Source organism: Notolabrus celidotus, chromosome 4 (assembly GCF_009762535.1).
Source record: "Notolabrus celidotus isolate fNotCel1 chromosome 4, fNotCel1.pri, whole genome shotgun sequence".
NCBI lineage: Eukaryota > Metazoa > Chordata > Actinopteri > Labriformes > Labridae > Notolabrus > Notolabrus celidotus.
Genome location: NC_048275.1, coordinates 35,790,980 through 35,806,324, shown reverse-complemented (window position 1 = coordinate 35,806,324; position 15,345 = coordinate 35,790,980). Strand labels below are relative to the sequence as shown.

The 15,345-nt window shown below is 37.8% G+C and overlaps 1 protein-coding gene across 1 annotated transcript in view; it reads left to right on the top strand.

Annotated features, from left to right (window-relative positions):
• Positions 1 to 518: 518 nt before the first annotated feature.
• pcca (propionyl-CoA carboxylase subunit alpha) overlaps positions 519 to 15,345 on the top strand; it is a 31,672-nt gene continuing 16,845 nt past the window's right edge. The window contains exons 1-8 of the mRNA XM_034681979.1: positions 519 to 696; positions 4,576 to 4,653; positions 7,405 to 7,452; positions 9,459 to 9,527; positions 11,450 to 11,563; positions 11,816 to 11,869; positions 14,344 to 14,475; positions 14,592 to 14,628. Coding sequence (XP_034537870.1) covers positions 643 to 696; positions 4,576 to 4,653; positions 7,405 to 7,452; positions 9,459 to 9,527; positions 11,450 to 11,563; positions 11,816 to 11,869; positions 14,344 to 14,475; positions 14,592 to 14,628 — 586 coding nt within the window. The 5' untranslated portion in view covers positions 519 to 642. The remainder of the gene's footprint in view (positions 697 to 4,575; positions 4,654 to 7,404; positions 7,453 to 9,458; positions 9,528 to 11,449; positions 11,564 to 11,815; positions 11,870 to 14,343; positions 14,476 to 14,591; positions 14,629 to 15,345) is intronic.

Below are 15,345 nucleotides of genomic sequence, written 5' to 3'. Positions count from 1 at the left end.
TGCAAGAAGAGGGAAAAGAAGGCTGCATTTGTGGGCTGCACTTGAAGGAGCCTTCGAATTGGGACGGCCTTCAAATGCAGCCTTCGTAGGATGCAGACCCTGAATTGAGACGCAGCTACACACTCCACACAGTGGCCTTTTATTGTGGCCAGCCTAAGGCACACCTGTGCAATAATCATGCTGTCTAATCAGCATCTTGATATGCCACACCTGTGAGGTGGAGGGATTATCTTGGGAAAGGAGAAGTGCTCACTAACACAGATTTAGACACATGTGTGAACAATATTAGAGAGAAATAGTCCTTTAGTGTATGTAGAAAAAGTCTTTAGATCCTTGAGTTCAACTCATAAAAATGGGAGCAAAAACAAAAGTGTTGCGTTTATAATTTTGTTCAGTAGATAGATAGATAGATAGATAGATAGATAGATAGACAGACAAACAGACATATTATTTTTTTAAATAAGTTTAATTAATGCTTTAAATAAAGTTAGGAGCAAAAAAAAATCCCTAGAGTCGACGCCTCTCGCTCAACCACTGAGCTCGTGCCGGCTTGCCAACCTCCAATCAAATCAAGAGAGGAAGCGGAAGAAGAGTGACGTCATCACGTCGAAGCGGAGCGGTTGACCGTCAACAGTGACAGACATGGCGGCGCACTGGCTCTCCCCATCAGTGAGCAGACTGCTGAACGCTGCGAAGGTGAGCTGTCAGTGGGTGAATGAGTCTCTGGCTTCTTGAATAATGTGACTGCAGTGTGTGAGGCTGATCCGGGGCGAGCACCTGAGCTGTGTTTCATGTATGTTCGTGAAAAGAGGACAGTCTGTAATGTTCTTGACGGGACAAGCAGACAGTTAACACAGGATCAATGTAGGTTACATGATAATAAACGGGTTAATGATGGGCAGGTGATAAGAAAAAGGATCACATGAGGTCATTTCGATGCAGATCCCTGACGCCACAACCTTGAGAACTGAGTACTTAAATACTCTCAGGTGTTACTAATGTCAGAGGACATCAAGTGCAGCTCACACAGACTGACTCATTAAATAAACTGCACGTGCACACCCAATTCTGATCAACAAATCAATGTGAGCAGGGTTTCCAGACACAGCTGATAGCTTCAGCCCCAAAGCTATTTAAACACACTTTGACTAACTGTGATAACAACAAACAGCAGCAGCAGCAGCAGCCTACCGACAAACCTATCTCAGGCACATTACCGCACCCTAGTGGACTGGATGTTACAAACACATGCAGGAGTCCTCAAGGCAAGGCAAGGCAGCTTTATTTGTATAGCACATTTCATATACGAGGGCAACTCAATGTGCTTTACATAAAAACATTAAAAGCATTGGAAACATTCAGACAGGCATAAAAGAACACAATTAAAAAGACAAGTATAATAAAACAGAAAAGAAAAGGAAAATTAGAAATATGTTAAAAATTAAACTAAGTTAAGATATGAAGGCAGTGTTAAATAAAAAGGTCTTAATCTTTTATTTAAAAGAGGTGAGAGTTGGAGTGGACCTGCAGCTTTCAGGGAATGTGTTCCAGATATGTAATAATAATAATAATAATAATAATAATAATAATAATTTTATTTAAAGAGTGCTTTTGATCAAAGTGCTTTACAAAGCTTGAAAACAAATAACAAACAAAGACACAACACAACATAAGAAACATCAGCCATAAACTGCAGTAAACAGGTGGGTCTTCAGCTTTGCCTTAATTATGTGAAAAATGTGGTGCATAACGACTAAACGCTGCTTCACCATGTTTCGTTCTGACTCTAGGGACTGAAAGCAGACCAGTACCTGATGACCTCAGAGGTCCAGATGGTTCATACCATTCAGTGCTTTATAAACCATCAGCAGGATTTTAAAGTCAATTCTCTGACAGACAGGAAGCCAGTGTAGAGATCTAAGAACTGGAGTGATGTGGTCTACTTTTTTGGTCCTTGTTAGGACTCGAGCAGCAGCATTCTGTATGAGCTGCAGTCATCTGATGGACTTTTTAGGGAGTCCTGTAAAGACCCCGTTCCTCAGGGTATGCTGCACCTCTGCCTCTGATATATATACAGTGCTGGACAAAGTACACAGTATCATTATCAAATGCCAAAAATGGCTGCTGAAAAGTTGATCTGTTTGTTCTTTCTAGCTCACTGGGAGGTAACACAGGAGCTTTAATAATATTTCCCCCATGTGCAGAGACGGGGAGAGTCAGCAGACTAATTACTGACTTTCTGTTTGGAGGGCAAAATGTCAAAAATACTCATCTTTATTTATATATCCCCTTTCATTCGTACAAGCATGCAGCCCGAAGTGCTTCACAAAAGAACAGAGAGACAGAAAACATCAGAGATGGGTAAAATAATAAAATACATAATCATAAAAAATACTTTAAAATCAAACCAATAGAGTGAAATTAATTAAATAAGTAAGGGTAGAAAGTCAAATAAAAAATCAGTTAAAGTTAAAAAGATCAGATACATAAAATGAATAATAGATAATAGCTAAATAAATAAGAGAAATGTTTAGGGCTAAAAATAAATGACTCCAAATAAAGAAGATGAATAAGGTAAACTTTAAGTTTACCTTTTAGAGGGGACATATCATGAAAAACACACTTTTTCAGATTTTTGCACATATACGTGGGTATCTGGAGTATTAACTCACTCACAAAATGTGAAATAAGTCAACCCAGTCCTTTATCAGTGGTCCACCTGAGTCTGATCACACACAAACAGACGTTCTGTTCATAATCTGCGTCACAAGGAGAGTTTTTGGAATTATATCTCCACCATCACCTTCATAGCAGCCCTAAAGCCTGACATTGATTTACTCTAATGAAGGAACCGCTCACGTTTACATGTAGCTGGATGCTGAGTTTACGGTAGGATTTTATTATTATCCATCATGTCTCACAGTTACAGGCTATATAAAACAACTATCAGACAGAAACTCTGAATATCTTCTGAGTAACTTACATTTACCAGCAATAAAACACAAAAAAACAGTTACACATTAACCCAGAAAATCATACTAACATTTTAAAATGAATCAATTAATAATTATTATGATCATGCGCCGAGAGACAGTGTGTCACTGCCTGAAGGAGGAGGAGTTAATATAATCATTCATCAGTGTTTCCAGACATGTAGGGCTCTGGAGCTGAGTTTCACTGTAGGTTTGACTTGTTGTTGCGACGTGCAATGCTCATGATGGATTAAGGTGGGGTCAGACCAAGCGGCAACCTCCGGTCTAAAAATATGAGTCAATGCGGAAGTGTTAAAAGCTGAAGTTCATCGAGGATCCGCTTGAGGCTGGCTCCGGAAGTACCGGAAGTCACTTACACATGAATGGGGAAAAGACGATCTTTGCAGCATTAATAAACATGTTTACAGCCTGGTACAAAAGATGAGTGTAGTCTGAATAGCTCATTTCTTGACGTCCTCTCACTGTGAGGGGGGTGAATTTTTTTCTAATTCGGCAATTTCAAAGATATTGAGATTACCAGTCTTCCAATGAGAGGCACAGCTGCCTGTGGGAACACTGCAGCTGTTGGCTAGGAGGCTCAAAGCCCGCCTCTTTACGTCACACTGGCTCGACAGAAGCAATATGGCTGCCGCAGCCGATTGGTCTCAAAACAGCTCTTCAGAAACAGATGGGTGACGTCACGGATACTACGTCCATATTTTTTACAGTCTATGGGTCAGACTGAGTCTTACCCTGTCTTGAAGTTGGGCCTCTGTTCATAATTTGACGAGTGGTCTAGACCTCCTATGTTTGTAAAAGCTTCTTAAGATAACGTTTGTTGTGATTTGACGCTATACAAATAAAGATTGATTGATTGATTGATTGATTGATTGATTGATTGTTAAAATGCACAATTCATACTGTGTGATGTCATGAGGGCAGGGTGAGAAGGAGCTCATGTGGATTTAAAAAGACACACACCAAAACGGACCGTTTTGAGAAAAGGTGTTTAGAGCTGGTCCAAAACCTCCTCTGATGATTCACGTAATGTTTTGACTGGAACATGGTGAGGATGTTTCATTTAGACAAAAAGGGGACTTTGTTGCATGTTTGAAAAAGGGCATGATATGTCACCTTTATACCTACTGTTAGTGTAATGTAAGTTTAAGCCTCTCTACCATGTAACCTCATTCTTCTGTAGTTCTGATGCCTGACGTGATCTGATGTGGACCCATGAGGTGTCCCCAGTGAAGGGCTGCGTCCATGGTCTTTAATAAACAGTGCTCCTGATAGACGTTTAGGGACCCCTAAGCTGAAGAACTGCAGACCAACATTGACAGGATGAAACCCTGGAGTCCCCCGTGTTTGTGATTTCTGCCTTTTAGATGTTCGACTGTAGAAAGTTGATGAACACAGTCTGTCATATAAAGAATCTTTTTGGGATCAAATAGATTTTTGCTTTAGTTAGAAATAAATGAACAATAGAAAGAAAACAGAATGAATGAGAACACTACTAAAGATGAACTTTTTGGAATAAGAGCTGCATGTTATGGTGAATGAAATCAAAATGTCCTCATGTATTGTTTTTATATGATCCTTGTAGAATGTCTCGTTCCAGTCCAGATGCGGTGCAGCGCTCAGCAGTGCCAAGTACTCTACGGTCCACACCTCCGATGAGAAGGTAATGCCTCTCTCTCCTCTCTCTTATTGTTCTTTGACCAAAGTACGGTGGCTGGGAAGTTCAATGCAAATTTACAAAGATGAAACACTTTTACAAAGTTGGAGACAAATTTACATTTTATAAAACAAAATGACAGCGAACACTTTTACCAAGAACAAAAGAAATGTACATTTAAGATAACAAATTTACAAAATCAGAAACACTTACACAATAGTGGAATGCAATTTTTTAAGATTTCAACTGGCTAATATTTTAAATTTACAGATCAAACTGTGATTGGCTGGATTACATTATGAGGTTGTCCAATATTACTCTGAACTATAAAGAGTCAGAGTAAACTGAGATTTTTAATAATATCTGATTGCAAACACATCAGACTGACATGTGATTGGCAGGTCAGTCTTCTACTACACTAGCAGTACGTACTGATTTGGCATAAATTCAGTATGTATTATGTGAACAAGAGAAAAATCGGCAGTATACCAAAACTACCCGGATGTTGTACTGATTCAGGAACATTTCTGAGTCTGCTGCAGACCAGTCTCCCTCACGTACTGTTTCCCACAATGCACAGCACTAAAGTTACGCTTCTTCTTTTTTCCGTATATGACGGGGGGCACTCAGTGTTTAGGTGCTGTGAAATTATTAAATTCCATATCAACCACTTCTTAACTTTTTAAATCAAAAGTGATTCTAAAGAAGCAGTTTATGTATCAGCTTGGTTGTTGTTTACTTCCGGAAATCCAGCGACGTCTGACCCAGCATCCTGAAGACCAGATCCAACAGAACAGTCATACTACAGATGACCTTCAAACACAGCAGGCAGTATGGATGGGCATTTCAAGCCAAAATAGTAAATACTGTTCGATAATCACTGGCATCTATTTGATGATTATTCGAATAATCACCCCCCCCCCGACACACACACACATACCTGTCCCATCAACAGCCCGTTTGTGTGTCAGTCTTGTTAAAGGTGACATATCACGCTTTTTTCATCAATATATATTGGCCTAAGAGGTCCCCAAGACATGTCTTTAAAGTTTATGCTCAAAAAAACCACTTTGAAATCAGATTTTGGTCTGCCTGAAAAGCCCTCTTCTTCAGCCCTCCTCAGAACACTCTGTTTTCCCTCTGACCACGCCCCCTCAGGAAGTGGATGTGCCTCGGCTCTCCAGCACGTTGATCTAATGTTTACATGTTGGCTGAATATACACGGCTGCTCAGAGATCGGGTTACTTCAACCCTCTGAATCTGATCCAGAATCTGATCCTGACGGAGAGGCGCCTGTAGCAGGACCTTTCTGAACAATTGGTCATAGATTTAGTGTTTCTTGTTGTTTTATTTATCAATATGTAGACGTGTGTCTTGGTACACAGCTACGAACATGTAGCTATGTGGCTATGCTAACTAGCGCTAGCACTTATCCATGATAAATAAAAATCATCCACTAGATCTTCAAATCTGCAGACGTGGGGAGTAAAACCGACCTTTGTGTTTATTAAGACAGCCTACAACTAGCATGCCTCCCTCCTAAGCTCCTTGTTAGCACACATTTGTGCAGGTAATGAAAAACGGAGGGGGGATTCAGTATTATTTTATACAGTCTATGGGCTGAACAAGCTCCGAGCTCTGACTCCGTGACAGACCGGATATTGTTGTTACGTAACAAAAACACGGAAGTCTGAAACGGCTCGTTTCACACACATTTACAGAAAGGTGGAGAAATCAGAACAGGGGCAGAATGGATTTTTTTTATTCTCCGGGGGTCTTTAGACATGCCAGGGACACATATTTCAGGTAGAGAACCATTAAAAAGTAAATTTTGCATGATATGTCACCTTTAACCAGCAGCAGGACGAGGTGCTTCTAGTAGCAGGCACTGACAGCGTCTATCTCGATCTTTATGTCGGTGTTTCTGTGACGCAATGTGGCGTGTGTTTACATTTTACAGCCATGTTCAGTCTCTGGAAATACGTGTGTGGTAGTGTGAGATTCAGAAACGGAGTAAATCACCACGACTGTTGCTAATGTTTTCTTCCTCATTTGCTATTTAATGCAGTTAGCATTCTTCTTCCTGTGTAGCTTAATGTGGTTTGCAAACAGCTTTAAGATGCTCTATAGTTACCGTCTGGAGGGAATACTGTATTACAACCAGGCACCAGTATAAACAATGAAAAAGTGTACTTTTAAAATGAGAAAGCATTCAAAGTAACTCTAAGATTTTTAGTAAGTTAACGAATATTCAAATATTCAAAAATCATTGCCCATCGATAGTGTGCAGTACCGACTACATACTGCATTCGTAGGTAGTATGTAGCCAGTGGTTTCGAAAACAGCCTATTTCTCTCTGCTGAAACAAACCGCTCACTCGATCACTTCTGGATCACTTCTGGTATTTGGTACTTTCCTTTTCCCTCAGAATCTGTCGTTTGTAGTTTTGTTTCAGGACTGTTAAAAATGTTCTGTCACTTGTAAAAGTGTTTCTGATTTTGTAAATGTGTTTTCTTATTTGTAAATGTGTTTTTCTAATGTAATGTTGTTTTATAAAATGTAAAGTGTTTTCCAAATGTTTTTCATCCTTTTATAAATTTGCACTGCACTTCCCAGCCACCGTACCAAAGAGTTGAAGTAAAGCTTTGAGGGATAATCATTTTGAGACAAGTTCAATATTTGGAACTGTTGAAGAAAAACGAAGAGAAGCCCTTTCTTTGTGAATGATGAATGAATTTGATCTGTTTCCTTCCACAGACCTTCGATAAGATCCTCATCGCTAACAGAGGAGAAATCGCCTGCAGGGTAATACTGACTAACATTCAGATGTGAACTGTAAATACATGTATGTTCGATCACTGTTGAATACTCAAAGAGCTCAGTCTCACATCAAACAAGATGTAGAGGACAGTGTGGTTGTTTGGAATCAGGGTTGTGTCAATTCTTGATACCACGTGAGTTACTTCAACCCAAACACAAACGTGCGTGCGATAACGTAAGTGTACGTTCTCCTAGGAAATGTTCAGCACTATTCACAGATAGAACACACACCTGTTCCTCCACCTGCAGTTCCCTGGTCAGCCTGCAGGCTATGAAATAGACAGATTATATCATTGTAATAAAGAGAGATTCTGACAGAGATGATGACATGCTGGTTAGAAGATACCAGTCCAGAGAGGAAGAACAGAGAGACCATGACCAGAGAGCTCAACAACAACAAGAAGGCCTTTCTTAATTGGAGGATACCAGAGAGGTATACTACGAAGCAGGATTTGAGGTTATCGAGGTAACTTCAGGGTTAACTCTGGATTTTCAGTACTATGAAGGTTACTAATCCTGAACTCCTAACCTGATTCGGGGCAGGTTACGTTTAGGATCAGAGATCAGTTTGTAGAAAACTCGGCCCACTGACCAATCAGCTCCCTCGATCACAGAGTTCTGAGAGCTGATCGCGAGGGGAGAGAGACGGGCAGGACACTTTGTCTACCTGTATGATTTTATATATAAAACACTGATGACTGTTAGTGATTATCTTTCCTGACATCATACTCAGAGTCTAAAACAGGTGAGCCAGGTGAACTTGTTGTCCTGTATGTTGTATGTCATATTTTTCTGATAACAGAGCTCTAAGTTTGTAAAGTATGTCGATGTGCTGACGGCAGACTGTAGGTGTCTGTGATTGGTCACATGTTGCTGACTCCGCCCCACTCATGTGAGTCTGCCCGGGGTAATCCTAGATTGACTCAACATGTTGATAACCAGCTTTGTGTGACAGTTTAGCGCAATCTCCTTTTGTTAGGTTCAGTGAAGCCGGATCAGGAAAAGATATCTGCATATGTTGAACTCGCTCAGTAGTATACCCCTCAGTAGCTCGTTCACCATCCTTATAGTTCCTGTCCTTACGGAATGATGCTGTTTTATGGACTTCAAATTAGAAGTTGAATTCGAAAACTAGAAAAGACAAATGGAAGTATCTCATTTATTTATTTATTTAAAGGGACAGTGCATATTGATGAATATTTCAGCATAGCATCCATGTAAATATGCCAGACATAAGGCTGGTTTTCATCTGCAGTCCCCAGCAGGTCAAAACAGAGTTCATAACAAACGATTAAGATCAATAACATTAGATGGAAACAGCACATCATGATAGCATGACAATGAAAACAACAATACATCACAAGAGCATCAAATATACAAAATGGTGCAAATAAGCGTGATTCAGCATAATAGAGTGATGTATCTGGAGTTTGACCACACAGACAGGTTGAGTATCTCTTAAAGAAAGGTCTTGGCTCTTCCTCAGTTTTTATTGCATAATGACACACAACCCACGGTCAGTATGACATGTTTACCTCATCAAACAGACATGTGCAGACATCACTGTGTCAGCTGGATACTGCTCAGCATTTGTTGCTTCAAATTCTGACAATGAGGTGCAAAAATATCTGTGAACTGGGCCAACGTCAAGCTGAGTCATACGTCATAGACCAGATCAGATGATCACTGTGTTGACGGAAGAGGAACATTTCTGTATTGGGTTCACAAAGAGTGCAAAACCAAATTATATCAGTAAGTGTGTATTATGTATATCTTATATACCAGGACAAGTACCTCAAAAAATCCCACCTAAAAAAACAACAACAAACAAGCCCGAACTTTCCCTTTAAGGAGCTTTTAAAGAAACCTTAAAGAGCAGATTTTGTAATAGATACTTCAAGCTTTGATATTTATTTATTTATTTTTTTACATCTTACATCTGTATTGTTTACATCTAATGAAGTGTGATGATGTGTTTGTTTTTTCATCAGGTGATTAAGACCTGTAAGAAGATGGGCATCCGGACTGTAGCTGTCCACAGTGACGTAGACTCCAGTGCTGTGAGTCACCACCTCTGATTGTCTAGTATTATAAATTAGAGCTGAACATTCTGAATCTAGATACCTGACTCTTGAAAGCTAGGGTTGGTAGTCACGGAAAATTAGCATGAACTTCAATGTAGCATTTCCTCAGGACTCCCGACTCCTGTCAGAGTGAAATGATGTGCATAGGAAAAATCTAAAACTTTCAACAAATAACATTTCTAAAAAATTTAGAAAATGAAGGAAGCAGAGATCTAGGTCTGTGAAAAGGTTTCTGTGTCCACTTTTATGATAAGAATGACTTTTACTATTTTCATTTTAGAGGGAAAAATACTAGTTTGAAAGGATTGAATGCAGATATATGTTAATTGTTTCAAAAATTATAATTTGTAAAATATATTTATATATATATACACACTACCAGTCAAAACTTTGGAAACACCTTCTCATTCAAGGGTTTGTGTTTATTTTAATGATTGTAAACACTGTAGATTAATACTGAAGACATCAAAACTATGAAAGAACATATATGGAATTATTGAATGAACAAAAAAGTGTTAAACAAAGCAGAATCTGTTTTATATTTTAGATTCTGTAAAGTAGCCCCCTTTTTCCTTCATGACAGCTTTGCACACTCTTGGTATTCTCTCAGTCCGCTTCATGAAGTGGTCTCCTGGAATGGTTTCTAATGAACATGAGCCTTGTCAAGAGTTCATTTGTAGAATGACTTGCCTTCTTAATGTGTTTGAGACCATCAGTTGTGTTGTTCAGAGGTAGGGTTAGTACACAATGGATAGACCTATTTGACTACTGTTGTAAACCAGATTATTTCATAGTTTTGATGTCTTCAGTATTAATCTACAATGTTGAAAATAATTTAAATAAATAAAAACCATTGAATGAGAAGGTGTGTCCAAACTTTTGACTGGTAATATATATATGTGTGTGTGTGTGTGTGTGTGTGTGTGTGTGTGTGTGTGTGTGTGTGTGTGTGTGTGTGTGTGTGTGTGTGTGTGTGTGTGTGTGTGTGTGTGTGTGTGTGTGTGTGTGTGTGTGTGTGTGTGTGTGTGTGTGTGTGTGTGTGTGTGTGTGTGAAGATTTGTTTTTATTAGCCAAATGCAAACTTTACAATACAGGTCCAATATTCAAACATGTTTTTATGTGTTTTAAACAGAGTTATATGTATTAATATAAATCAATGATAATATGCATATTTACATACATACGCATATAAACTTAAATACAAAAATAAAACTAACACAACTGATGATAATAAATGAAAACAAAATCAAGAAATACATATGGAAGGGAGAGAAAAAATATATACATATGTACATACATACACCAATACACATGTACACACACACACACGCTCATTTTAGGATCAGATTTGTTGATGTTTTAATAAAGGTGCATTAGTAAGGTTAATTGCATGTAACATATCATGGAGGACATAAAAAAAAAACACAAGTAATATGATAAAATAAATCAACAGGTAAAAAACTGAATAAATACATGAAAATAACAATGAAAGTTAAATTTAGAATAACAGTAATAAGAATGAGAAAACAATAATGATAAAAGAAACAGTCAATATAATGGTAAAAATGTATATTTTATCAAAGAAATTAAAAAAAATCATTTATAAGATTCTGTATTAATGATATATCGATTCCCGTATCTTAGTTTTTTAACAAGACTTCCTTTTCTTTGACAGCACTAATAAACATTGAGGAGTCATTTTTATGAACTATATATTTATGTAAATAATCATTATGACTTAGTTCAACAATCCCCTTAGCTAGGTCGTATCCAACATTCACAAAATAGTCATTAAATCAACATTTGACTTTCATGCACTGGTGGAACTAAATGTTGGTTTAACACTTCAATGTGAGGCTACGTCTGGTTTTATCTTCCCTGTGTTTGTCTCTATCAAGGTTCATGTAAAGATGGCTGATGAGGCCCTGTGTGTTGGCCCTGCACCAACAAATAAGAGCTACCTGAACATGGACGCCATCATGGACGCCATCCGAGTTACTGGAGCACAAGCAGTGAGCAGTCATACAGTTTTTATGAGACAACACATAGCTCCTGTAAACAGTGTATCACACAGAACATTAAACACAGATCAATCAAACACATTGTAATGAGTATACACATAAAGAATCACTTATGTGCCTTTTTTCAATCTTTTGATTTTATAATCAATCAGTGATTTAAAATCTAAACACCTGTATGTATACCTTTTTGTTTAAAGTGTAACCATCAATGGTATGTGGTTTTAAATGTTGTTCTTTGTGAAGGTTCATCCTGGATATGGGTTCCTCTCTGAAAATAAAGAGTTTGCAAAGCGACTGGTGAGTATTACACATTACCAGGTTCATCATTCAATCAAAAGTAATTCAAAACAACAAAGGTGAAAATGTAAAAAAAATGTAAGCATGCATGTTTGTTTTTAACCCACACTTGTGAAAGCTGTTTTGGTTTTTTTTTTAGTCTCATTCATTAAAAAAAATCATTTATGTTCAATAGGGAAAAAAAGGAAATGCTTAAGATTTAAACACTTTATAAAACTATAACTCCAAAATGGGTTATTAAGTTATTCTATTCCCCATAACTACCTGCTATCCATACATTATCCTGCTTATTACCCAGCTACTAACTGAGCACAAAAACACGTTGTTAAAACATTGATTAAAGATTATTTTATTAATCTAAATGATTTATGGAAACAGTTTTTTTTGTTTTTGTTTTTTGTAGAACAGTTTTATTCAAATTTTCAGACAATAAGAACAGTGACAATGATAGACAGTACCAAACAGTTAAAGGGACAAAAATCTAATCTTACAATACTACAAGGAGACAGGCATCCAGACAGTAAGACAACGGCAAAAACACACAACAGTAAAATTAAATAAATAAAAAATTTAAAAATTAAATTACAACACCCCAAGGTTAAATCATACAAACTGCATAATCCATCAATCTGCCACTGTACAGGCCCTGGTTTATCCTTATTGGAAATGAGTGACCATTGTTAGTGTTGGGACCAGAACAGCACTGATCCTCTCGTGAGGAAGTACATTAGATATCTCCTTATACCACAAAGTAACAGTAGAAGGAGTATCTTGAATCCATTTTAACAAAACACATTTTCTTGCCAAGAGCAGTAATTTATCCAACAGTTTAAATTTAAGAGAGGTAAGAGACACATCCTTAGAAGGCAGGCTGAGTAGGAAGAGCCTGGGATCTTTTTTGAGTTTGAATTTGAAAATGCTGCTAAGCTCTTTGTGTAAACAGTTATAAAAAAAATAGTCCTGTTTCCTCGTCAGTGATCGTTCCATGGTGATGGATTCTTCTCTGCCTGTTGCGGTGGATTGAACATGAAACTGTCCTCATTCAGCTCTCCTTCTTCTCTGAGCTCTGCGGTTCACACACCTTTAAAAAGAAACTAATGTCACAACTTTGAACCCTGCTGCTATCATCACCACCGCTCATGGTTTAACTTTCTTTGTAGAGATCACTAACCTAAAGTTCCTCTCACCTGCTCCACTCCTTCATCATATTGATGGACAGGATCCAATATGAAAATTTCTGTAGTCTGCCGATTTAGCATGCTAACCGAAGCTAACTTTTATAGTCACATTGTTTTGATGCTAACTGAAGCTAACGGTTTTACCTCACCTTAAGGTCTATGGTGTCAACAAGCAGAAGCTAAATGTGTCTGATCTCTTTTCCGTGGATTGATATGACATGACGTGTGATCAGTTTTTTTCTGGTGTTGATCATGTTAATGAAAGTTAATAACCGTTGTCAAGGGGGTTAGACCAATCAGAATCAAGCATCTTACACAACTGGAAGAGCTTTAAGAGAGTCGGGTGATAATTAAAACAAACACACACACACACACACACAGGATACAAACTGATGTTTTCACTCAACTTTCTGGAAACTAAGGCAACAAACTTATTAACCAAACCTTTACCTGTTAAATTCTGCCGTTAATGACCGGGGTCAAGCTAAGCTGGGTCAAGTTACCATAGTGTTTTCATTTATCTTTAATGAGGCGGGTAATTGAATCACACAGTGTCTCATGCACCTGAAGACTCTGGTCTGGCAGTATGTTCACAGTTTGTCTTATGTAAAGTGTGTTGAGATCACGTTAGTGGTGAATTGGCTCTATATAAATAATGATTGATTAATAATAATAACTTTATTTATTTAAAACCTTTAAAAACAAATGTTTACAAAGTGCTTTCACTTGTGCATTAACAACTATTGTTGGAATAACAAAGTAAACCTTTAGACAGACAGAGAGGAGGAACTTTAACAATGCAAAACAGAATACAGCACAAGAGGTTCAAAAGGATAAATTAAACAGAATGAAGTTGTATAACAATAGACCAATAAATCATTGTTTAAGAGGTTTTAAAAAAAAATTAAAAAAAATTTGAATAAATGGATAAGTAAATAAAAGCATTAAAAGGAGGTTTTCAGAATAAGAGGACGAATGAGAGGACAACATCACTTCGGGAAAATTAGATAAAGTGAAAAGGATAAATTAGGAACATTCAAATAATGAAAGAAAAAGAAGAATGAATAAATAAATTAATTTAAGCAATAAATAATCAAATAAAATGATCAAATAAAAATTAAAACAATTAGTTGGATACAAACTAAAAATAATAATGAAATAGAAGTAAAAGCAGTTAAAAGGATGAAGTCACAGAAAAGCAAGTCTGTAAAAATGGGTTTTAAGAAGAGATTAAAAAGATGTCTGATTTAAGGGATTGGTACTCTTGATTTGATGGTGCTATTGTTGTGTTACCAGGCAGCAGATGGTGTGGCATTCATTGGCCCGGACACCCATGCTATCCAGGCAATGGGGGATAAGATTGAGAGCAAGCTGATTGCTAAGGCTGCTAAGGTCAACACAATCCCCGGGTTCGATGGAGTCGTTGAGGTACGGCAGGGCGAGTTGGAAGTGCACGTCACGTTACCGCCTTACCCCCAATAAAGAGCAGCACCCTAACTGTATGGGAGTCATTTCAGATAGTAACTCTAAACGTTCTGTTTCAGACTGCTGAGGATGCTGTGAAGATTGCGCAGGACATTGGTAAGTCATCCCATCAGTCAACTTAACCCTTTGCCGTCCTCTTTTATAAAGATAGACACATTAATGAAGATTTAATCGAGGCCCTTTTTGTGTTCTTGATTATTTTTTCTGTTTTCTTTTCTTGTTTTTATTGAGGGTTACTTTTTTTTTAGTAATGAGCACTATGTCACTTTGTTTGTCGTATCTTGTCCTGTGCTGTTTGTTGGTAGATGTATAAAGTAGGGATGTAAATTTGAAGTATTTTCCGTGATTGATTTTTGGAAATGTTAGGAGGAGGCTGGCTCACTACAAACAAAACCTACCTCTGAGTACAAATAAAGTAACTTTGAACCTTAAATCTTGTTACAGGAACTAAAATAGCTCTGGAATTTAATGGTAAATGGCAAATGGACTGAATTGATATAGCTCTCTCTAGTCTTACATCATATGTCACATTCACCCATCCACAGCAGATCCATACACTGATGGCAGAGCCTGCTGTGTAAAGAGAACATCAGTTTGAACTATTCCCATTCACACACTGATGACTCAGCAATCAGTAGCTTTTTGGGGTTCAGTGTCTTGTCCTAGTCCGGGGACCTTGGATCGAATCACCAACCTTCTGATTGAGATATGACTGATTATATCACACCATATAGAAAGCACGGTCACAGCAGATGTGTGTTTAACATGAGTCTGGTCCTGCTGGAGGTTTCTGCCTGTTAAAGGAAGTTTGTT